Source organism: Leptidea sinapis, chromosome Z (assembly GCF_905404315.1).
Source record: "Leptidea sinapis chromosome Z, ilLepSina1.1, whole genome shotgun sequence".
Classification (NCBI taxonomy): Eukaryota; Metazoa; Arthropoda; class Insecta; order Lepidoptera; family Pieridae; genus Leptidea; species Leptidea sinapis.
In genome coordinates this window covers 20647101-20674301 of record NC_066312.1, presented here as the reverse complement: position 1 = coordinate 20674301, position 27201 = coordinate 20647101, and the positions used below count along the sequence as shown (strand labels likewise).

At 33.9% G+C, this 27201-nt stretch overlaps 1 protein-coding gene across 1 annotated transcript; it reads left to right on the top strand.

The window, feature by feature from the left end:
• The first annotated feature begins 333 nt into the window (after positions 1 to 333).
• On the top strand, positions 334 to 22022 carry LOC126978686 (sodium-coupled monocarboxylate transporter 1-like). The gene is made up of 13 exons (XM_050827687.1): positions 334 to 571; positions 5109 to 5268; positions 5731 to 5848; positions 6637 to 6704; positions 13043 to 13197; positions 14282 to 14422; positions 15419 to 15637; positions 16250 to 16377; positions 17413 to 17555; positions 19285 to 19466; positions 20435 to 20555; positions 20945 to 21088; positions 21824 to 22022. Exons 1-13 carry the CDS (start codon positions 390 to 392, stop codon positions 21953 to 21955), a joined length of 1893 nt encoding a protein of 630 aa, XP_050683644.1. The 5' UTR covers positions 334 to 389; the 3' UTR covers positions 21956 to 22022.
• The last annotated feature ends 5179 nt before the right edge of the window (positions 22023 to 27201 follow it).

The following is a 27201-nucleotide window of genomic DNA, read 5'->3' as shown; positions in this document are numbered from 1 at the left end:
CAACAAACAATTTTTGATTTGCAGGAAAGATAACCGCGAGATTATTCCATATAGCGTTTTTAAGTGAATAACGGCATTTAGTGGGAACCCAGTTTATTTGCGATGTAAAAACAGTGTAACAACGTGGTCTGAATATAATTTATATAATAATAACATAAAATAACTACATAAAATTATTGTAACGGACTATAACTATCTCCAATTAAGGCATGCTTTTACTATGTTTTCTCTGAGGGATAGATACTCATGTGGTTTAAGATCAAGGCGTCGAGTCGACCGGTAACAAGTCAATTAATATAACCCTCCGTTTGACTGAGATACGCTGGATAAAAATAGCATAGTCCTATACGGCTGTTGGATTTGTTGAGCTGCATCTGAAACTGACAGACATGGAGTTGGTGTACTTTGACTGGCTGGACTATTTGGTCTTCGGAACGATGCTGCTACTCTCGGCACTGATCGGTGTCTATTTCGCGTTCTTCGCAAGCAAGAAGCAGAATACTACATCCGAGTATTTGATGGGAGGCAAGACAATGGGAATGTTACCAATATCTATGTCATTAATTGCAAGGTATGAAAGTTGTGCTCTAAATTTTTTTTGCGTGCGAAGGTATTTTTTTGTATTTGCTTAATTGAGAAGTTTGAATCAATATCTCATATGATTTATGATGATATGTCATTCAGTTTGTGATAATATGTAATTCGATTTCATAGCTATTAAATTAGTTTAAAGCTTTGATTCAGCATTGCCGTTCCATTATCGGCTTTAACGATGATTTCCAAGTATTCCCATATAATTTCACATGGGTAGTTTTAATAGCATTGTAGTAATTTTACTGTACGAAAAAAGCATCTTTTTCTGAATGAGACTCACCATTTTAATTGAATGTTATTTGGTAATTAGTAGGAATAACTTATTATCAAAAAGTTTCTGAAATTTATTCAGCTGTCACATTATTGTTTATTGTATGATTTATATTTTTCTGTAAATAGTTGTGACTAAATATTATTTTTAACATATAATATATAAGCATTAGATTTAAAAGATACAAGACTCAGTGTCTGCTGGTGTCTAGTAGTAAGTATTATTACTTTCAAGAGGATGCAACAATTTGGACAATGAATAGATCACGTTATATGTCTCCTGCGACGTCGTTCTATTTTTGCTCTGGTATGTCCAAAACCGGATGTGCAAATTAATGATATCACGCTTTGCTATTTAACTGCATTGTAGTTGTGTTATATCGTGTACATTTTAATCGGAAGTTTATTAAATGTACCTGTGACTTTTTAGATTAATTTTTTTGAGAGCTTCGATTCTGCGGTACACAAGACTTTATATTTTATTACGAAAAGTTATAAATCAATGTTTAGTCGAATTTTGCCAGAAACTCCAAATCGTTCTATTTCAGTGTACGTAGATATCTGAACTTCGAAATATAAACGATACAATTACGACTTTCCCTGACGAATCTCTAGTTCAAGATGATAAAAATTCAAGACTTTATATCTCATTTGTGTTTCATTCTTGAATCTTCATTAAAATATGTCAATCTTAATTTTCAAATCCATAAACTAGAAAATACATATTATCTATCTGTCACGTTATTCATACAACTACCAAACCAGAACGGATCTTAGTTGGCTTAGATGGATTAAAAGTAATAGAACACCAAAGCGTTTGATAGATGCCAAAAGGAAAAAAGGGCTTATCATTGATTAACTTACTGGTAAACTAATATAAATAATTTTCCCCATTAATAAAAAACAAATGAATTGACCTGAAGAACAAACGTGTTTCGTTCCAATGACTGTTTAAAATAAGGCACGGAAGTGAATGGGTGTTTTGTACACCATCTTAGGTTCCAAGATCACATTTTTATGTTTAGCAGATACATCTACAAAACTTCTAGAAAATATGGGCGATGAACTAAAAAGTTGAAATTTAGTTGATAGTAAAATTTCAAATAAACAAAAAGTAACTGCTTTAAAATTCTCATATGCTAGTGTGACATCGAGATTGAATACGTTGAAAAATATATTTAATTGGCAATAAAATATCATTTGAGAAAAACTCTATAAAAAAATAAGAGTAAAATTATTCCACTACAAGTTCTGCTCTAAAAGAAATCATAAAGGAAGACTTTAAACTGATGAATACAAATAATTAATGCTTATTAGTTACAATACAATAAAAAAACAAAATAGAAAGAAACCCCCTTAAAATAATAAAAGTTAAAAAAAGAATAAATTATATAAAATATTGCACTCTCCCTTGCATTAAAACTGAAACAGTAGCAGATCGGTCATATATTTCGACTCACAAATAAAAGATAGATGACACGGAATGGAGAGAGCTATTAGGCATTAGACGATTTCAGAGTACAAGTTAAAGTTGGGCTGATGATCTATTCGAACATGCCAAAAAAGACTAGTTTGTGTTTGGCAAAGACCGGATACTATACAAGGAAATAGGCCTCCTTAGCCTTGAATTTAATTTTATCCTCTATTTGAATATTGATTTTATTGATCTGTATATCATTTAACAAAAACAGTGTGATATATATAGGGGTCATTCAACACAGTTGTCTCATGAGCATCAATAAGAGAGTAATAGGCACCACTATAGCTATGTACTTTGCAACCAGTAAATTGAATGATTCTATCCTGTGTTCCGACTTCAAGGTTACTCGGGTGTCAAGCACTTCAAAGAATGGTTAACCTCATTAGGGTCTTGCATGACAGATTCTTTTCCAATTGGTGCTGGTTTAACACATTGACTGTTATCCATACAACGTCAGGTATATTATAACGTTGAGGCGTGAGTCACTCTATACCTGGTAGAGCTGAACAAAATTTCGTATTTAATGAAAGGCTATAAATAAACAAGTATGTTTTGATTTAGTGTTGATATTGAAAGAAATTATTAAACGCACTTTCCAATGCGATATGAAAATAAGGACAGTATAATCTTAATAAAACAAAATCAAGGAATTTCATCATGACATTGCATTAAAATAAAACTTTCTTGTTGCAATTTCAGAGAGAAACTTTTTTCACATGACAGATAGAATCTGTTCAAAGAATGCACAATATTCGAATCTTACACTTTAAATTGCTGTTTCATACGGCTTTAAAAGTAAAGGTCCAAAAATTAACATCACTACTACCTAACCATCAACACCACCACAACCTACCTACAAAATTAACCCGTTCGCATCGAATCAGTAAATTAAAAGCTTGAAAAATGGATGCCCCATCATTTAAATGGCCTGCAGAGAAAAGCGCTCATTTTGAAGCATTCCTTAGTATGTTCTACAAATACGAAATGAAGTGATTTTGGGTCGAACGTGTGATGAAATGTGCGAAATACTATAACAATAATAATGCAAAAATCGCCAATGAATAAAGCAGTGCCTGACCCCAGGGCAAATGCTGCAACATTTTACCCATAGAAAAGAGACGGTATCTTCCTCATGCAACAGCAGATGTCTATAGTACTGAACTTCGAATAACGAAAAATGATTGTAAAACTCGTAGTGACACAGCCCTGACTCGACAAGCAATCTTCAAAACTATTCATCAAAACCAAAGACCTCATACAGCTCGAGAAACCGTTTTGACTCTAATGAACTGAATTACGGACGAGGTTCAAAATGTTCTTAGAATATCAAAGTTCTTAGAATATCATAGTTCTTAGAATATCAAAGTTCTTAGAATATAAAAAGTTCTTAGAATATCAAAGTTCTTAGAATATCAAATTTGATTAAATCTTCATCTGTTTAATTATTAGATTTGATATATCTTTTGAAAAGTATAGTGTCCATTCATGTCAATACATCGCTGCATCCGATGGAACCAATAAGAGAAACACTTTGCCCACTCAACCTTATGAGTCTCTTCGACGGCCTTTTGGTGCGTTGCTCCTCTTCCATACAATAAAAGCTGCTTCGGCATCCATAAAAATATTCTCCGAAGTTTTTCTTTTTTTTCAGTAATAATTAAAAAAGCAAAGTGCACGCAGCTATACGGCGCGTGACTCAGTAATTCCACGTTTGACGTGGCCAAATAGTCGATCATACAACGGGTGGTGCGCGATGAGGCGAAGAGGGATTTTTATATAATTTTTTATTTAATTTAATTTATTGATATTCGGAAAATATGTGTTGTAAGCGATATAGTCAACACATTGCATATTCTTGGTTACTTCTAAGGTATTACTTTATATGAAGTTTATTTGTACAACCGTTAAAGTTTAGTAGGTAGTCTCTGTGGATCACAAAAAAATAGTAATTAATAATCATGTTTATACATAACTCATAATTTATTGTCCCTGTGATTATGGTTGGGACACAATGTGAAAGTAATGGTTATGTTGTAGTGTCATCGGTGCTTGAACGGATGCAAATTTTCAAACGTCTCGGACGTAATGTAGTTAGTGGATTAAAAACACGTACAAAGATTTCGCTTCACCTCAAGCGATTGCAATGGGCGATTGGTTTTATTACTTTCAATGCTTGCCTGTTTGTCATTTTTCCGATTTTCAATTTAGAAATTAAAATTAATATTCTACTTAAGATGTACCTATGTTGCAATGCACATATTTTATTAATTAAGAAACTAAAATATAATATCTTAAAAAAAATATTATTTCAGTTTTCGGTTTTATCTTCAACAGTCATTTTTTTTTCAAGTTCATTGGTGGAATTTTATAAATGTCTTTTTCAGTATCGGCCTCTACATTTTTTTTATTTTGTGGATACGTTTACATCGTTAACGTAGGGTCCGCGGTTAATTGACCATTTTGTCTACAAATGAAAGACATAGAATAAGAGAGACTCTTAATTTCCACTTCAATTATCTTATCTTTCTAATATGAAATTCTGATATGTAAAAGATTCCCCCTATGTCTTATGTCTCTGTTATTGTCTCTGGAATTACAAGGCGTAGAGAATTGAAATTTGGTAGGAATATTCCTTTTTCCGAATAGAGGTCAGCTAAGAACGGAGTTTACACAATTCCACCCGCAAGAGTTTTTTTTATTAGGAAAAGAACAACGTCTGTCAACTCAGCTAGTTATTTTATATTATAAATCTATTATTTTTCAGTTACATATCCGGTATTTCACTGCTTGGATTACCATCGGAGATGTACACATATGGGACACAGTTGTGGGCGATAGTTCTGTCGGAATGGGTTGTTTCTGTCACTATTGCTCTCGTCTATCTACCAGTGTTCTATAACTTGCAAATAACATCAACCTATGAGGTATGTACCCAGTGTGGCTCTAAGAGCTGTTACAAAAACGACTCGAATTGAAATGACAACTAATGGCTTTGAGCAGACTAAAGTCAGTCTGGCCATGAATCTAGGATCCCCACAATGATTCCATGGCAAATTCCATCACTTCTAGAACTTTCTTAAGCAACACAATCTCGGCGTGTCGTTTAGAGCAGGCACACCTTAAGCTGCCACGGACGAGTAAAAAAAGAAGGACTCCGCGCCGTGATATTAGCAAGTAAAGCACCGTTATGCAAGTGTGTATGCGGTTACGGGGGATACTAGTTACACAATTTTTTCTCCCTTAAATAATCATATATGGCCACAAATAATAATAAAAACACACATTTTTAAAATATTTTATTGAGACGCAAACTGATCTATCACAGATGATGATGGGGAGTAATTAGTGAAATCAGTACCCATTATAAATGTTCTATTTTATTGCAGTACTTGAGGCTTCGCTTCAACCAAAACGTTAGACTTCTTGGATCATTGATATTTATTCTGAAAATGATGCTTTACATTCCCATTGTAATATATGTACCTGCGCTAGCATTTAGTCAAGGTAAGTACATAATTCCTCATATTCAAAGCGTATATTCACGTACATTGAAACTGAAAAAAGCAAAAAAGAGATATGCAAATGATATTCCTCAGTTAGTGAGTCTCGATCTAATTTCTTCAGCTGCTCTTGAGATAAACGGAGACAAACAAATAAACCAGAAAATAAAAAGTATGTAGAAATTAAGATATCAAACGTTTTATAATATAAACAACAAGTTTTTTACTTGGTAATTTGTTTTATAACCTCACTTGAGGATTCCGAATATAGTAATATATTCGGAATTATAATATTATAATTATAATATATAATTAATTGGTTGTCTCTCCATACTTTAATGTCATTCTCTTGTCTCAGTTATCCTAACAAGCTCTCATTCAGAATATTTTATATTATCCATGGAAAAACATAAGAAGATCTAACTATCAGATACTATCATGCTATCAGGTATTTTACCAGTGGGAGGTTACCTTTGCATAGGATACCGGCTAGATTATCGGTACCACAACGGCGCCTATTTCTGCCGTGAAGCAGTAATGTGTAAGCATTGTGTTTCGGTCTGAAGGGAAATTACTGTGAAAATGAGACTCAACATCTTATGTAACAAGGTGACTTGCGCAGTTGTAGTGCCGCTTGGTGTTTTTGGAGTTTTCGAGAATCCTGGGCGGTACTGCATTGTATGGGCACGTCCGCTGAACGTCCTACTCGTCTCGTCCCTTATTGTCATAAAAAGAACAGCAAAGCGCCTAGTCAGTTCAAAGTCTAATTTTATCAAATATTTTCCTTTTCAGTAACGGGAATCAATTTACACTTAATAACACCGATAGTATGCATAGTCTGCATATTTTATACAACATTGGTAAGTATTTTTTTTGTTAATGTCGAATATGAATTATTTTACTTAAAAGCACTATATTATATTTTTTGATTTGTTATGGAATTGCAGGTCCCATACCAGGATATGAACTGATGGCAAGAGATCACCACATCCTATACTCATTTACTAAACCAAAAGATACGCAGTAGCGTTTCAGGCCAAAACGTGTCACGTACGGGTTCATATTATCGGTGCTTCTGTCACATAGAGACAGAACTTAGGGCGGATTCGACCATACACGATGTTACAATAGAAAAACTATACGGGGATAATTTTACTCCATGAATTTACCCTTCGATATTTTCGTTTCCGTTTTTCTAACGTACTTGGAGTAAGTGTAACTCGGTATTGTTATTCTAAAAGAGACTGATGAACGAAGACTGAAGTTTCTTTTACGTTAACGTTTAACGTGACATGAAATGCCATAACAATTCAATTTTGTAGGATAATAGAGTGAAGTGTGGAATGTTGACAGCTTGTATATTTTTATTCGTCTTCTTCTTTTATTACTAGCTAACCCGGCAAACGTTTAATGCCGTATAAACATTGCAACATTACTTTATCTTTCTAAAATAAAAGATTTTTTCTAAAATAAACGTAGCCTAGGTTACTCCTTATTACATCCAGCCATTTCAGAGATTAGCCGGAACAAACAGACAGTCAGAAAATAATTATAAAAAATGTTATTTTGGTGTATATACCGTATATATATTCATATATATGTAGTAAAAAACAATTATTTCAATATTACAAACAGACACTCCAATTTTATATGTATAGATGTATAGATTATTCTTAGATTCGTGATTGGTAAAATGCAAAATTTGTTTTAATCTTAGAATAGCAGCAGTCAGTCGCGGGAAAAAAACTTACTCAAGTACGGTCGAATCCGTACATAGATACTTAATATTTATGAAATTTTCCAAAGTAGTATGTTTGTAATTTGTTTTTAATTACAATAAACGGACGAAAAACGAATGACATAATAAGTTATATCTATAATGATATATCCACGAAGAAAATAATATTTGAATAACTTACTACAAGCAAATCAGTGGTATGGATTGAATCAGATAGATAAAAATGGTTATACATTGTAGTTATACCATGAAGTTGGACGAAAGGTGTTGAATTTTAAAAAAGAAACTAGCTGACCCGACAGACTCTGTTTTGCAAATAGAAAATGATAAGGATTAATATCGTATTTGTGCAAACGGGTTTTGCCTTAAGGCTTTAAATGTTATAATATGTTATCTTATAACATTTAAAGCCTATGCCATCGCGGATTTTTCTGTAGACCTACATAAGATACACAATTTCACCATACATACAGCGTATTCGTTCAAAGATCTCAGAGGGCTTGTTTTTTCCAATATCACCAACAAATTTCATTGATATAATATACAAAAATGTATACAAAAACTTAACAAATTATATACGAAAACCTTCCTCGAGAACCACAATATCCATTGGTGAAAACAGCGTGAAGATAGGATTTAAGTTTATCGGGAACAGACAGACAGACAGACGCGGCAGAGCACTTTGTTTTTTAATTAGTAGTGAAATTAGGAAATTTGCAACTGTACGTTATTTTCGAGTAATTAAGACATTGCAAGGAATTAATTGAGAATATCACAAGAAACTTGATATTTGTTGCTAAGCACAACGTACGTGTGACCTTGTTTCCCGCCCTCGTGTGAAGGAGGTCACAATAATCAACACACCTCCTGGAATTATCGTATTACAAAATGATTGTCTGATAGCATGTCACTTCTCAGAACATAGGCAATTACGTTCTACACTTGCTTTTTGAAGAGAACATTCTGTTGGCAAGCTAAGCACTTTTTTGTTAACTTTGGGGGTATTCAATGAGACTGAACTATCCTGTATGTAACGCTCGTATTTATTGGTACCAGGCAAACATAAGTGAATCTATTTAAGCCGTAAGAACTGGTTTCGTACATTTACATTCTAAATAATATCAACGGTTGCGTAAGTTGTACATAAATATAAGATTGTATTTGTAAATCGTGTCGTTACAATAAAACTAAATTTCCCAATGGTATCTATGGTTGTAAAAACCTTTCCCTCTCTCTTTCCGTATGTGTCTCTGGCATTGGCATCTACACTGGCCTTCAAAAGTAAGTATCACGCTTTTAAAATTGGGATAGCGTTTTAAGTTCACAAGATATACTTTCGAAATAAAAGGGACTCCAAAGAGAATTTAATTTTGTACATAATAACTTTATAGTCGGTAACCTTCTTTTAAGAATTGGCTGAAAAAAAACTTCAAAAACAAAACCATTCCTTTTTCAAAGTGGACGTTTCCGAATTACAATTTTACCATTCACATTTTTCTTTCTGTTTTAAATTTTTTTCAAGATCGATGGGTCTTGTTTTAAAAAAATATGCTAAAAAGCACATAACATTTATTTTTCATGCCTCTTTCAGTTGAAGAATGTGCTAGGATCATGGCTTTTCTGGAACTAGGCATCAGTATGCGTCGCACTGCAAGAATGGTGGGTGTGACGGTACGAACGGTCCAGAAGGTAAAGCGAAGGTACGAAGAGACTGGACACCATCTGAGGAGACCTTGTAATGGCAGACCCAGGTGTACCAGTGCCCGAGAAGATCGTTATATTATTTCCACTGTGTTAAGAAATCGCCACCAAAATGCAGTTGAAGTCCAGCAACAGCTACTTCAGACCCGGAGGGACTACATTAGTGACAGTACAGTGAGAAGAAGACTTGCTGAAGCAAATTTGAAACCCCGAAGACAGCGAGTGGCCCAAAACTCGAGAGACAGCATCGAGTTGCGAGACTGCGATACGCCCGTGAACACATGCAGTGGGATGAAGAAGAATGATCAAGAATTTTGTTTGCAGATGAGTCTCGATTCTCCCTTTACACTTCTGATGGAAGGCGAAGTGTTTACAGGCGACCTGGTGAGCGATACCTTCAAGCCTGCATCTCAGAAAGAGTCCAATACGGTGGAGGCAGTGTACATGTATGGGCTGGCATATCTTCAGAAGGTCGCACAGAGCTAGTAGCCATAGAAAATGGCACCCTCACTGAACAAAGATATGCTCAAGAGATGCTCAATGAGTATGCAGGGCCGTATTTAGCAAATATGGGTGATGGATCGATGCTGATGCATGATAATGCCCGGCCACACACGGCTCATATCGTACAAGAGTATATTCAGGAGGTCGGTATCAGCGTGATGGCTTGGCCATCAAGAAGTCCTGATCTCAACCCGATTGAACACGCCTGGGATGAGCTTGGGAGGCTAGTCAGAAATCGCAGACCATCACCTACTACCCTCAGGGCACTAAAGCAGGCCCTGGTAGAAGAATGGGAGAATATTCCCCAACATCGGCTCCGAAACCTAGTGTTCAGTATGCCAAACCGGCTCGAAGCTGTAATCAGAGCTCGAGGAGGCAATACCAGTTATTAAAAATTAAATAACATGTAATACATTTTAGTTGATTTTTTTTACACTAAACTAAAAATGTCTATTTTCATTGTTTTATCTTTTTTAAGTTAAAAATGTTACTAATTTTAGTTTCTAAGAATTAAAGCCTATAAAATTTGCAACAAAACGTTTTTAATCTTAAATCTCTACCTTCTATAGTTAACAAAAAAAAATAATTTGAAAAGTGTGATACTTACTTTTGCAGGCCAGTGTAGTTTAATCCGGTACTTACTCTGGCCATGAAAACATGTAGATTATCCGTTCAACTCTGGCGCCTTCAGCGAAAATCAGCTTATCTTTGTCTGGGCGGTCTTACGCTACAACGGCGAGTGTGAAGAAAAGTAATATAATATTATTATCTATTACTTTTTATGGAACCGGTATATAAAACTTATGGCATTGAAATCGTAATGAAACTAGCTAAAATAAAAAATAGATGTTTTTCAGTTTTGCCGTATAATTTATCTTTTTTTATTAATTTGTAAATTGATAAAACAATTAAATATTTTTAATTTTATTACAGAAAGTATTTATAATTTAAACATAATACTAAAATAAAATTATTTGATAACGCAATCACACAACTTCTAGTAAACGATTGTTCATTTTCCTAACTGTCGTGAAAATCAAGCCTGAAAGAAAACGGTTCACGACATACTTTGGTTTTAAAATTAACAGTGGATAAGACGTTTGAACTTCAAAATACCATCACGTTCACGAAGCATTCTTACCAAACAATAAATTCAAGCTCTCAAGTTTGATGCATCCAATATACGATAATTACTACTTATGTAATATTTGGTATATAAAACGCTTTTAACTAACACAATTCATATATTGAATGCAACACCTTACAAATTAATTTGGGTTGTATATTACAGCCATTGTAAAATACTATATTATTTAAAAGAGTGGCCGTTGAGTTTCTTGTACGTTCTTCTCACGAGCTATACTTTTTCCGAACATATGGTAGATTCAGTAGTTTAAAATAAATATTTATAGAGACGTTTCAAAAGCGCTTAATTTAAGCCTAGTTGAATATAGTATATTTGACTTTGACTTTGACTTGGAAGCATAGTACACAGATGCGAATTTAGTGAAATTGCGCTGGTGGTGGGGAGTATTCACAGTTCAGCGGATACATCGGATTGGAAAACAGACGGAAGGTCACTTCACAGTCTACCTATTCGCAAATTGAAACTTTATACAAGTGAGGCTACGTGATTCGTGGGTAGGTATCGTAGTTATCAGTGGGCATTGCACAGGGTGCCGGCTAGATTATAGGTACCACAATGGCGCCTGAAGGGCGCCGTAGCTAATGAAATTACGGGGCAAATGAGACTTAACATCTTAGTCTCAAGGTGACGAGCGCAATTGCAGTGTCGCTCGTAATTTTTGGGTTTCTCAAGAATCCTGAGTGGCACTGCATTGTAAAGGCTTGTATGTCCTGCTCGTTTCGTCCCTTACTATCATTAAAAAAAACCATTTAACGTCCTGTCTATTCATCCGACTATGAAATGTATTAAATCGTGCTGCATCTGGTAACATTCTCCGAAATGTACTCTATAAAATACCGTGCACGCTATCTTACGGCACTTCTTCTTGCTGTTAAGTTGATTCTATAGATTTTAGCTGATATTTGCAGATCATGACAAAAATGCTAACAGTAATGCATACAAGATCGAAATATCGCTTAATATATAGTATTTTAACCTTGGGGACTATCCCTATTGAAGTCAGTTAGCTAATCCCTAGATCAATAAAGGTTAATATCGGAACAGCCACAGAGTCGATTGAATGGACTCACATGTAGAAATGACTCACAATGATTTTTACCCCCGCAACTATACCCTCCCGAAGAGCCTATTTTACCAATATTGGTAGCTTGACTAATGGAAGGGTAAATGTGTTGTTCACTGCATACCCATGCATACTTCATACAAGGGTATGCAGTCAGTTAGTTGATATGCATCATGAAGAGTATAACCACTTATAGTGAATAAATAGTTGAGTAAGCCAATCCCATCAACAGAAATTCAGGGCTGTCAATTGTGAATTTAAAGAAACGTTTTATATTTGTCCGTCGACCCCCTTTACGAGCGAAGTTCCTCAAGACATTTTTTTTAATTTGATATCAAAATTTTTACATAAATAGCGTATACTTATATATTTATTGTTTTTTTTTTTTCCAACAAGGATTCATTTTTTCAAATGTTTGAATGATACCATTGTTTATTCACATTATTAAATTAATTTTTATTGCATAAAATATTGTATGCGTTCTTTAGCAGTAATGCGCTCATGGCTGAAAAGCCGCGGGGAGACCTATTTCCGGCGTTGAATTCAAATTATCAATAAAAATGATAGTGTTCCGACAGTCGGATTTTTTTTATAAAATGTTTCCTCCTCTGATCTTTAATTCCTTTTATATTAAAGGTTTCAGACGAAAAACTTTATGCCATCTTTTTTCATCTTAATTTGTTATTATAACTGCAAATTTTTATGTACTAATGTATGCACACCTTTCATATATTTTACTAGTGTTATGCGAATCGAATAAGCTTACTCATATTTTTAGTAGCGTAATCAAGAATTATGTTTTGAAACACGTTTTGAACTTGTCAACAAGCCTAAAAAGCCAATATTAAATAGACACATAATGTTATTTAAAAGTTTATCATTTATATTACTTTTTCCTTTTAACTTTCTTAATGCGAGTATGCATGCACATTTATCACTAAGCTGAAAATGGAACCCGGAAGGAACGATTATTAGCTCAGTTTTAGAAAGACACGGTAACTTTCAAGCATTTGTATACTTTAAAGACGTCTTATATACATTTTAGGGTGGTATCAAAGCTGTGGTATGGACAGATACATTACAAACTATACTGATGTATTTTGGAGTTATTTTCGTCCTGGTTTACGGAACATGGAGGTTAGGAGGATTTAGTGAAGTTATGAGGATTAGCAAAGAAGGCGACCGCTTAGACTTTTTCAAGTAAGTGTGAACTAATTAATATTTGATTTTTTTTTATCTTCTTATTTTAAATATACTGCTTCCCATAGACATTAAATAACACACATCATCATCATCAGCTGGAAGACAGAATCCACTGTTGGACAAAGGCCTCCCCCAAAGATTTCCACGATGATCTTGACCAGATCGTCGGTCCATCTTGTGAGGGGCCTACCAGCACTGCGTCTTCCAATACGTGGTCGACATTCGAAGACTTTACTGCCCCAACGGCCATCTGTCCGTCGGACAGCTCACTGGCCACTTCAGTTTCGCAATCATTTAGGCTATGTCAGTGACTTTGGTTATCCTACGGATCTCCTCATGTCTGATTCGATCTCACAAGGAAAGTCAAAACACACATAATCATAGATAATTTTCAGGTACATGGAAGTAGTTCATCTTTGCGGCTTAAATTCCTTATTAAGGTATTGTAAAGGAAAAAATCTCTAAAGAGGCTGTCGCAACTGCAATTTATCTCACCATATTTATCCCACATTTCCTTCCTGAACAATAGCTTCAGAGCAATAATTATTATATTAATAAGTACTTCTGTAGGCATTGCTTACCTACCTCATTTAGTTTTATCCAACACCTATTCGCCAAAGCCGCAGTAGGAAGAACAGAATAGAATAGAACTATTTACCAGAAACAATATAAACTTCTGAAAACGCCGTTTTTATTGCCGTAATAAAAGATTGTTAGGTCACTTTAAAAATGATATGGTTCAAAAAACGCTAAGAGTTAGCTGTTTACTAAATAAATTGTTTAAACAAAATACGTTTTAAGGGATTTAAACACGTGCATTTTTACATTAGTTTGCGTAGAAGTTAAATATAATAATATTGACACACTTTTACAAAAATTATCTTGCCCCAAATAGACATAGCCGATACAAGAAAAATATTTAATACAATGTATTTACTTAAAATATATTTATTATTATTTTATTTAACCCGATTGTTTGACCCGTGACCTTTGCAGAGCACGTTTACAGGAAGACTGTTATATTTTTACTAGTAAATAATAAATTAAATTTAAAATGTCTGAACTATATTTCAAATTTCAGTATGGATCCTGATCCGACAATTCGTCACACGTTTTGGACTACCGTTGTAGGTAATTACTTTAGCTGGCTAGCATCTTGCTCAGTGAACCAGGCGATGGTACAAAGGTGTCTCGCGCTGTCATCTCTAAGGAGAGCAAGAATGTAAGTATTCTATAAATTGATAGACAAAATAGGGGGATTTGATTCCGAGAGATATTTATAATTTGTTTGGAATTTAAAATTGCTATATTTATTATGTTTTTTTTTTAATAATTACAAGTTTTGAATTTATATGTAGACCGTGTATTTTTTGCCATATTCTTCAGTCATCTTTTTTATGATCATCTCTTTAATTATTGATTTTGCATAATAATTAAGTAATTGATTATTGACTCTATCTCCAGTAGTCATATTTAACAATAATTTTCTAAAACACATTATATTTTGATGGAATAGAAGGACAAATGAGTATACCGGATGGTAAATGATTACCGCAGCCCATACTCTCCAGTAATACCAGAAGAATCACAAGAGTGTCGCCAGCCTAATAAAGCATTGAATAAACGTACTAATGAGATCGAAAATCAAAAACACATTGGAACGTGGTGGGCTAACCGGTGGCTCTATGGTGAGAGTTAACGGTACACCCTATTCCGCTACCAAAGATTTTTATTAGTATATACTCTGCCATCGGTCTTTTTGATAGCCAGGCGCACCAAGACCTGGTCAACTAAATAGTTTGTCAAATATACTTTAAAAGTCCTTTGTTTCCCTTTTTCCAAGCTGGCCACCGTGGGACAAGGTTTGCAACCCCACAAACTTGGATTTATTCCTACACAACTATCCTTATATATCTTAACATATTAATGGACTTTTGCAAAATAGAACAACGAAGTGGTAATTTTGTGTTCAAAATTATTAATATTGCGACTGTCTTATCTTTATTTTGATTTATATCTCTTTCAATTGTATTGTGCCCTGTTTGGATCCAGAATGTATTTATTTCAGATTTTTAGTTAGTTAATGTAGGGATGGAATTGCAATGATGTACACTTATCAAATTAGTTCATCCAAACTATAGTTTTATTGTGGTCTGTGTAGTGTAATAAGATTTATCATACTTAGTATCCACCCTTAATTATTTGTATAATATTTCAGAACAATATTTATCATGGCTGCAGGGATCTACATAATAGTGTCACTATGTTGCTACACGGGTCTTGTTATATACGCAACATTTGCGACATGTGATCCACTCACTACCGGAGCTATCAAGAAAAGTGACCAGTTACTTCCATACTTTGTGATGTCAATCACAGGATCTATACCAGCTTTACCTGGCATATTCATGAGTGGTGTGTTTAGTGCTGCATTGAGGTAGGTAGTATTTTATTATTTCCAATTAGCAAAATTTAATAGTATATTTGTAGCGCAAAAGGCGAGAAGTAGTGTTAAATATATTGGGGTTAATTATAATTGTAAAAAAGTCATAAGAATATTACAGTCCTTTATACAAAAACTTCTTTGGTAAGTAGTATTTTAGTTGCATGAAATAAGTCCATAGCAACAGTTATATTGACAGTTAGTAAGTGACCATAGAGATCTCAGTCAGAGTAGAATGAAAAGACAAGTAGAACTAATTATTCAACCGCAATAAATTGGCGATCGGAGATTATTATTTTAATCCATTTTCTGTGTTTGCCATTTCAATAACCGTTCTGCTGAATGTTGTGTGATCTCTTTTTGCAAACCATCTATGAATATTATATACACCATAAAGTACCTATTGTTCATTTATAGCTTGATATTTGTATGAATGTGACAGATAAACGTTTTCAGTACTAGATGGATCGGGAAATTAAGATTGATATATTGATATGCAGAATCAGGATCTATGGACGGATAACAAAAAAATGCATTCTCAATAATTTTACGCAAAAGTTCTGCCTTAAAGCTAGCAATGATCATTTTTTATTGTTATATTTGCAGTACAATGTCCACGGGTCTCAATTCAATGTGCGGTGTTATATTTGAAGATTTGATAAGACCAGCGTATAGGAAGCCGATATCAGAGAAAACAGCCAGCCTTATAATGAAGCTAATAGTTGTTGTTATTGGTAATTAAGCAATTAAATTTTACTACTATGACTATAACTCTCGCTCTTACACGATACAAACGTACATAAAAAATATATCAAGTGCTTATTTTCATTGAAAATATTTATAATTATTAGATTTTTAAGTTAGAACCAGATAATTTACTAAGCATTTTCCAAAGATTTGGAATACTTTAATACAATAGCAAAGTTTATTAAGTCACGTTGGCAACGGAGAATTGTGATATCCGCTTTCAGTTTGTAAATCTCCTTAAATTTTCCAGACACCTTACGCTGGATGGCTAATATAATTAATAGTGTTGATCTACAGATAACGGTGCTACCGGATATCTTTCTGCAGAGTGATATTTGAGATGTAACGAGATTGGGTCTCGTCTTGCACTAGACCATCGATAATAAGTAATATTAATGATTGTTGTAGACGTTGTTTCATATAAGTATATTTTTGTACTAGCTTTCACCCGTGGGGTCCATTGCGTTGATATCTTTAAACATGAAATATCATTGAAATGAAAATATTTTTTTTTCTGACGGGATCCTTTAAGCGCTTCAGAATATTAAAATGCTTTACCTTTATCTAGTCTTGAAAGTCTTTACTTAAAATATTGACTTATTTTGATTTAATTATGCATTTATTTCGAAAAATAAATAATTATTGAATAAACAGAAAGTACTGTTAGAAGTTTCCGAAGATACAAAACCTTAAAAGATAAAAGGTACTGCTAGAGGCGACAAAAAAAAAGAAATTTCCTTGTAATAATATGTATTTATAGCGGGTATTTCTAAAATCTGTCAGTAATATAATTAATACCTGTAATTTTAACTCATTAATTTTTAAGTCATGAATAGTTCAAAACATATTTCTACCAATATCTTGTATAGTTTTTTGGGTATCTATCATGATTAAAGAAAATTGAGAGCAAGAAGGAAGGCAAACATTGTAATGCCATTGTCAGTCATACCTAATCTTTCAGCCAAGAAGTTAGGTAGAGAACCGTGTATAGAATATAGCTTACATTCATGTGATTTTTTTAGGTGCAGCATGCGTTACGTTAGTATTCCTGGTGGAACATATGGGTGCCTTGATACAAGCCGGTAAGAGTCTGGCTGGAATCACTGCTGGCAGTCTTCTGGGTCTCTTTACTATGGGATTGTTTTTACCTTGGGTCAACGCGACGGTATGCATATTTTATAAATTTATTAAATATTCACCAAAACCAGTAACCGTAAAGTGTAGCGTCTCTTGTGAGACTCAAACTTCGACTTAGAAGCATACAATAGGGAAGAGGAAAACAGACATTTGATCTAATTGACGGACCACTTACTCACGTCTAAGTGCTGAGTACCGGCGGACGGAAAAGAGGGACATCGCCTTAGCTTCATTTGTGTGATCCGTTCTCGAATCTACTACGATGTGTCGGGGTCTTTGTATGTGACTCTAGGGTGCAGTATCTAGAGCATAGTCGCATGCCACTCTCATCAAGATGTTAGGGTGGACTGCCATCTTGTCAAAGAATAGTCGTGAAAGCTCGTTGTCAGCTCGAGATCGTGGTGAAGGCTGTGTCCATGTTTTTATTCTACTCCCAGTTTCCCAGCTTAGTTTAGCTTACTTTCCAGTAACAGAGAGTGGCAAGTTAAGAGAGAGAAGAGAGGAGAGAAAAGAGAAAGAGAAAAGATGAGAGAGGGGAGATACTACATTGGAGTATTGGCAATGTAACGAATTTTGAATGATAGACGAAATTGATCCGCAATTGTATAGTCAAACCTCGCTCAATTGGGCTTTGGATGTAATCTGCATACATTGCGTAAAACATTGAGACCTGAGACTTTATTTTAGATTTCTTCTCATTTACACATTGCGTATCGTTACTGTGCGTCGTCACATGTCATGGTTAAAACGTTTTTCCTACTTATATTTTAAATGCGAATATGAATATGAGTTTGCTTATTTGTTTGTAACGATTTCATCCATAAACTAATCAACCCAATGTCAAATTTTGCAAATACATTGTCAGGGGGCCAGAAAAAAATACAGAGTATCTTTTTATTCCGAAATTTTTAACAGTTCAAGAGGAAGCGCGATTTGATCTCTAGGTATTTCAAAATTATGATATCGACAAACTTAATTTTATATGCATAATATATTCATACATGTACCTACATGATTTAGGGTCCTGTTCAACCAAGTGAAAAATCTGGAACCATTATAGGATTACTAATGTATATCATGTCTGTCCACCTGTTTTATCGCCAATCGTACCAGTGAGCTTTTGATGGATTCCTTCCTTTTTAGTTTCAATGAACAATATTTGTATATTTATTGAGACGTTACATTTTGATCACATACAATGTGACATACTTTTTGAAGTTAAGCGCGGACGAAGTTGCGGCTAAAAGCTAGTATTTGTATAAATCTGATGTTTTCTCCGTTATTTTTGAAGTTGTATATATTTGCTGCGTTAGGGAAAAATTACCTAACTCCATTTATACGAGGCGCGTGCACACCATAACGCAAATTCAACACCTTGACTGTCAATTGGTGAACTAGACCATTAGTATCGTGCTTCAGCTACCAGGCCTCTTGTAACTCATATGTCTACTGAACCACAACCAATGGACAAGAATTAAATAAATTTCGATATATAATTTCAATTTTACAAGTTGTAAGATAAAATATAAATCCCCCTGATAGTATAAAATTAATTTAAAGATATTTAACTACACGTTATTTAACTAAATTGTGCGGTATAATAATATTTTCAGTGGTCGTATTTAACCCTTCTTACAATATTCTTTTTCTAGAAACGTTAAATAGGATGAGGAATATTTTTTTAAGGATTTTTGTTTTGTTAGCCCAGAATAACTTATATACTCAATAACATATGTGCTTATATAAACTTTTTTTAGGGTGCTTTGGCCGGTGGATTGTCTTCAACTCTCCTAGTTGGATGGATATCATTGGGGACCCAAACTGCTATGCTTCGTGGTGAAATCCTGATTGTACCAAAACCAGTCAGTGTTGATGGATGTACAGGAAACTTTTCATTACCTACGCCTCCTCTAGAGACATCAACCGTTGAGTTCGATAGGTATTCGATATTTTATAATAATATAATAATGAATCTCAAAATGACAACCATGGAAGTATTAATCATTTAACTCATGGAATTAAGGAACGAAGTAAAGAATTGCTTCAAACTAGCAACATCAAAGGGATGTAATAGTATAACTTTCGTGTATACGAAATTGTAACCAAGCAAAGTTTGCACATCATAAAAACCAGTATACTGAATTAGACTATGTTTTACAAAAGTTTCTACGAATATCATAAAAGGTGTAAATCACATTCCAGTTGCTACTGAAGTATTATTTATTTTATTATCTTTAATAACTATTTCACTGCATTAAACTTTTTAGATTTTATTTAGGGTTCCTTGCCAGTCTATCCGTCTATCAAGAAAATTTTCCTCATATATATTTTACTAGCTGTTACCCGAACCTTAGTAGTTGGTATTTCAATGCACTTAAACAAAACATTCATATATACAGATATATAATATATTTCGTACGAAAAGTTTCCGTTCGACCGCTTTTTTCCCGACTTACCTTGCAAATCTGACTCCCACAAAAGTTTTTTTAACTATTCGTATTCCCATAAATATTTAGTTTCTATGGTAACAGAATTATCAAAATTGATTTAGTAGAAACTCACAACCTTTATTTCAAAACTCCTTTATAATATTCGTATCAAATACTTACCTACTTCTGCAGTCTGTTCAAATGGAATGCCAAAAGAAACTAAAGAAGCTTCATACCATTCAAATGATAAGGCCATATTTTAGGATTAAAGGTTAATTAAAACCTGGTCGAGACCGATTAACAAATTCTCACAGCACAAGATAGTACAAAATATTCAGAAGTTAGCTGGATTATGAACTAAGCTAACTTGTTATTTTTTCCGTTTTTTTAGTGATATATTGATTGATTGATTTGAATTAATATTTTGTTGATTATTAAATTATTCATTATAATAGACTAATACGTTATGCTTTTTCAGATCGGGTACATTTTTCTTATACAGAATAAGTTACCTATATTATACACTTATTGGTATGCTTGTGTGTGTTTTCACTGGTGTAATTGTATCTTACTTTACACAACCAAATGATCCGGCTATGGTAAGTTTGTTTATTAACAATTTAACGCTAGCCATATTATAAATAGTAAATTGTAGATCAAAAGGGGGAATTAAACTATTTCTACGAGGTATTACGTATTGAAGGTACAAGACGAACTAAAAAGCCGTAGTGTTTTACACTATTGGTATAGTAGATATAGAAGACGAAAATTATAACTTTCAATATATATTTTGCAAGTGAGGATTACAAATTTAATTCAGAGAGCTGTTTGATGTTTTTTGGATAGCCTTTTATATAAAACATAAAAATCTGTACAGATTGTATTGCTTGCTTGTCCCTTTCTTAAAAAAATACATGACTTGTAAACTATATTTGATCCTATCTATTACTACTAGTCTATTAGTCGTAAATATACTTTCTGTTCTCAGGTACACCGAGATCTGCTTACTCCAGTGATACACCGCTGGCTTCCACCACAAAGTCCCTCATGTAGAAGACCAAGACTCACTCAACATGACATTGAGCAACATGCACGTGAAATGGATCAAATGTGCACTCAAGCTGCATTAATGGTAGGCACTATATTTTAGTTATAAAAATGATTGGCTAGCTCGAAGTCTTCCGTGTGAAATTTTACCTCCATTTTAAATATTGCTATTGTGCTATACAAATGTACCAAGACAGGAACTACTAGTAAAGGAAGATTTTCATTGATGTAAGATAGCCAAGCCACTTTGACGGCATTTACATCCTTGAAACATTTCTTCTATATAGAAGAAACTGAAAATCCTGTCGTAACATAACAAATTTGCTATGGCATCAGTACCGGGACATAAAGGCATAGAAGGTAACGAGGTTAACTAGCTGACTGGCTCCTGTGTATTTTTGTGGTGCGAGGGAGTCTTTTATATTATGTCTGTTGATTCTTAAAGAATCAGGAAAATCTTAATAAAGAAGCTGCCATTTACTGGAACTCACTACCTATCCAAGGCAAGCCAGGATTGTTTTAGATATCTATCAGTGAAGGAGTGCCAAGCTATGCATAAATATAATAAATAGAAGATAAAAGACACTGCAAATCTCACAGGGTTCTACTCTGGTCATTTTAAGCTCAATAGGCTAGCCAAAATAAGTCTCAGTGAACCCAGCCTGTGTAGATTCTGCTGTGAAGTTACTGAACTACACTTCTTATCAATTGCTTTAAAATATTTATATTAATAAATTACCTTGATGAGATATACGACATCCACATTGCTATACCGAACTGGCCTTTATTTTTTCATAACTAACGTTTGAAATTTCCACAGCTCTATGAACGGTTTGCTGCTATGGACATGCATGATATCCAGTACCATGAAGATCTGACACCCGTCCTCGATAGAAAAAATAAAAAGGCACACTGTTCAACCATCAAAACAAAACAACTAGAAGAATCCTAAGTTAATTATTAATGTATGTTGTAAATGTTATAAATGTTGTAAATAATAGTAATTGTAGTAATAATAATTATTGTGATTTTCATTTAACTCTAAAATAAGACAAAAATAAAGTAAATTGTTTTTTTCTTGGAATGTCAGAAAAAATATGTGTAAAATTGGAAAGTAAATAATGGCTACAACCTGCTTTAATAACAAAATAATGGTACATTGCTCATCAAAAGAAGCAAGTGAGCGATTCCTATTTACAGCGTAATTTGTAGGCACGAGACGAGGGCTTCATTGCACTTCGAAAGCGGATTTGCACTTTATCGCGAGTAAAACATAGTATCTTCGAGGAAAATATAATTATTGTAATTCTAGTCAAATGGCAAGAATAATTTTGACACATAGAACATATATTTTTGACTTTACAAAAATATTAAAACTGGCCGTTCACAACCACTTCGACATGCCAATTTTCTCAACATTGGTACTAGCTGCCAATGACGTGTAGAGATGCCCCGTCAAATTTAACTCGTGAATAAAAAAACTGTTGCGTTTGGTGCGGATTGCGGATATCATATACATATAGAGATACAATCAGATGGAAGCGAGTGTGATGAGCTAACGCACAATCAGAAGGACCGACCAGCGACAATGAGCATCGTCGTCAATGCGTCCGTTGGGCGCAAATCGCGCTATTTTGTTTTTCTCATTTCTGTTAAGTTTGCACCAAGACGTCATGGCGCCAAGTCGCCTGCTGAACCCAATTCAAACTTTTAAATTTTTATTATTTTTTTTCGGGTTTAGATGTCTTAACAATTTTTGAAAAATAAAGGAAATTAAATTGTAAAGTAAGTAATGCTTATAATCTGTATCAATAACAGAATGATGATAAATAAATTAATGATGAATTTCCAAATATAAAAGACTTGGAATTTATGCTTGTAACAACATACACGACCAACAAGAACGGAATGAAGCGTATCCTAGATTGCTTTCCGCGCGCCCGTCAATGTAGTCAAAATTTTACGTCTATCCATTTTGATGCAATCCACATATCAATAATACTTTCTTGTCGATATAAACGTCACGTCCATGAATGGCCAGCTGGCTGACACTGGCTGAAACATAGTTGTATGTATATTGTAACTAACAAGTGTTGTAGTCCGTCAACATGTTCAATACACACACAAGAAAAATACTTTAGAACGCGTAAGAAATGAATTTTGTTATATTTTTTCGGCCCGCTAAATCGCTAGAGCTTTTAAAGTGATATCCCTCACTTCTGGCATTAATTAAATTAAATTTGTAGATGGAGCCACAATCTGAGAGTTGAACAAGACCTACAAAGATTTACGAACATACGTCACTCGAACGGTTGGCTCAGTGGAAGTGCGCTCGCACGGAACCGTGGTGTTGCGCGAGAGAATGGGCAACCGTTTTCTTATATAAGTGTAACGAAACGAGCGAGATGCTCACCTGGTGGCAAGCAATACGCTCCTATGACAGTGAATGCCGCCAGCAATTGGGCAAATAAGTAACGAACTTAGAGACGTGAGATATTAAGTGTCAACTCACCTCAGAAATTTCACTAGCTACAGCACCCCTCAAAACGAAATACATGATTGCACATTATTGCTACACGGAAGAAAAAGTTCGCCCGTTGGAAGAGTCCAACAGATCACCCGTTGATCTTATCCAAAAATGAGAGAGTTGATTAAAAATAATATATCCACGTTAAAAAATCTTTCGCGTTCGTTCTATCAAATGTAACTTATCTACAATATCTTGATTTTCTAGGATAATCGCTAAGATACTCATTATGTTATTATTTGAAAACATAATTAATATTTTCTACGAAACTCTAGTGTTTACACTGGTGTGAACAGGTACAGTAATCATTTAAATATTTACGAAAGTACTCCCTGAAGGGTTAGAATTGTTTCTAACTCCCTTCATTGTTCTGGAAATTTAAGGCCCGCTCAATTACTTCTCAATGCGAATAAAGTCCTTCTAATAACACAATCCTTTTAAGAAGCGAGGAAACAATAAGACCGGAAAGAAAAGCGAGCCTTTTTTCGTATACTTACTTTATACTATCAAACCTTTGTTACTCGTACCGAGACAAAATTTAGTAAATGAAGACATACCCTTCCTCAATTAAGCAATTAGAAATGGTTGGACCTTTCGGAATTCAATAACCGTTTGCATTAATGACAATGATCCTATTCGATAAATTAAGTTACATAAGTAATAAGGTTTTCTATTATTATATTTTGAACACATTTAGTCGGAAAATATTTAAGTGGAGCATTGAGTTGATCTATAACAGAGTATAATAGAGAACATATTTAATTAAGCTCACTTAAATGGCATTGCAAAAATATTTCACATATTAAAAACGTTGGCATAATGCCTTAATATATAATTATTTACAGTGTGTGTGATAATATGACTATTTCATATACCAACATATATCTATTTTGTAATTGTTTTGAATTACTTTTTTTGACTAGTTTCAATAAGTCAAATAATTTGGGTATTTTGTTATATCACTTTTACAGTAAAATTTGTAAATATTAAATATAACTTCTCCGATATGATGGTAAATGATAGAATGTAAGAAATAAATAAATGATTTTTGAATAACTGTTAGTCGTACTTATGGCCTTGATGAACTGAATAAAGTATACTTGAAATACCTTTATTAAGTTCATTAAGGCGTTAAGTTGAGATAATATTATCTCCTGCAAATAATATTTTCTTTACGCACTGTGGACTGTATGAAATATTATATAGTTCCCGACGGAAGGCACGTAAGTCTCTCACCAAATCTGCCAGTGTAATTTATTTCATCTCAGCGACCAATAACTATTTCACCAGTGGGAGGCTCCATTGCAAAGGATGCCGTCTACATTTCGGTCTGAAGGGCGCGGTAGCTAGTAAAATTACTGGGAAAATGAGACTTAACATCTTATGTCTTAAGTTGACGAGCGCAATTGTAGTGCCACTGAGATTTTTTCGGTTTTTCAAGAATCTTGAGCGGCACTGCATTGTAATGGGCGTGGCGTATCAATTACTATCAGCTGAACGTCCTGCTCGTCTCATCCCATATTTTCATAAAAAAAGTATTTCTTTGTTATTATTATAAAAGTAAGACATTCTTAGACTATACTGGTTTGACCCAAGCCCAATCACTGTTGTTTACCAGCACGAGACCTTTATGCAGAAGTAATCGCAGTCATACAGTCTTCATAAGAACTCCCCCAGATAAATGTAAAAATTAATGCACATTTAACTGACTACCCTTTGAACCTAATAAGAAGCAGACCTTTATGGGATGCTTGAATGGTGTGACTCTGAGGGAAGACGCATTGTGAAGTCCAACGGCAAAAACTTATACACTACTAGTATATCATAATATGACATAAATACTCTGCTGATGAAAGTAGTTTATGGGCTTACATAAAGATATATCGCACATGGAAATGTGGGTTTTAAAACATTCACGTAGGATACACGAGCGTATAGAGATAACTCCGAGCCTGGATGACTGTTTATGATATGTCAATCAAAATTGGTTATGCTCACAATATATTTGCATACTTCTTCTATCTTCTTCTATCTTCCTATATCTCCGTTAGATATGTTCTTGTCTATTCGCTAGTATACTGTAAGTCCATGGTAAAATAAGAAAGTCGGATACCGTAGAATATCTATAAGACGTATTTTTTCCCGCTCCCAAAAGCTGAACCTATATCGCAATCGTCTATATTCGATATTCAAATAAAAGAAAAAGTAAGAGCTCTTATAATTTCCGCCACGTTTTTTTAAATTCACCTTTTAACGGCTCCTTGATATTTTTATTACGTGTCGCTTTTAAATTTTCTTTACGTAAATAAGATAAAAGGGGAGATAAAATTCGCTAAGTTTATTCGGGTTTGGTGATGCAGGTCACGGCGTGAATTTATCACAGGTATACCGTAGACAGTTGAAGGGTAATTGACTGGAACAGGGATCCTTTGGAAGGTACTATCTCCGATTTTTATATTTAATGATACAATTGCTTCAGTTCTCTGTATTTTAAATAGTATCATGTTATTGATAACAACCAAAGTATCTAAGCAAACAGTGCATATTTTTTATACTAATGTAACGATTTGACTGATATAGCAATAGGTAACAATTTTTTGTTTACTACTTTTCACGATGCAGACAAAAAACCAACAGTTATACATAAGCAGTAATAAAATATTCCTTATTATCCACTTATTATCATTTTTCAGAAGTAAATTTCTTTGATAAAAATTTCTCTATAAAGTTACTAAATATTTCAAGGTAAAACGTGCCATTCCTAAATATTATAAACAAATTTACATTATATAAAAACCGTCGATAAAATAAAGATTTATTAAGGTGCTGAAGACAGCCGTTGACCACTATAAGTCCTACTTACTATAAAGTCCACAATAAAAAAATGTTTTCATGAATAATTAATCAAATGCATCGTTAATATGCAAACAAAAAGATTTACCGTATATCTGAATGTAATACATAAATTATTTTATATTTAAATATTTTCAAGAATCGAGGGTAGTAGCATAGTAGACAAATATGTTTACTGTGGTAGTAGTGTACATACAACATGAAATCATGTAAATAATGCACATCGAAATCATATCTATAGATGCATTTTTTTATAAAATAAGGAACGAGACGAGCAGCACTTTCACCTGATGGTAATTGATACTCCCTGCCCATTACAAAGCAGTGCCACTCCGGATTATTAAAAAACCCAATAATTCCGAGCGACACTATAATTTCACTCGTCACCTTGAGACAATTTCACTATCTACGGCGCCCTTCAGATCGAACACAGTAATGTGTACATTACTGCTTTACGACAGAAATAGGCGCCGTTGTGGTACCGATAATCTAGCCGGCATCCTGTACAAAGGAGCCTCCCGCTGGTGTATTCTATACTTTATTTTATTATTGAAGTGAAAACTTCTTTAGCGGCGTTGATATAAAATGTTAAACTCGGGTTCGGACACGTGCCCTAATCGAAAATTCGTAAGACAGTAGTTGAAACTACGGATGAAAGTTGATTTTTCTGAGTTAAATTTTATTTAATGTAAAATAATTGTAATAGTTCCGAAGTGTTAATTTTTTTTTTGTAATGTAAATTGTAATGTTTGTGTACGATAGCGCAATATATGAATATTGTATTTAACCACATAAATTATGGTAGTTTTATGCTGATA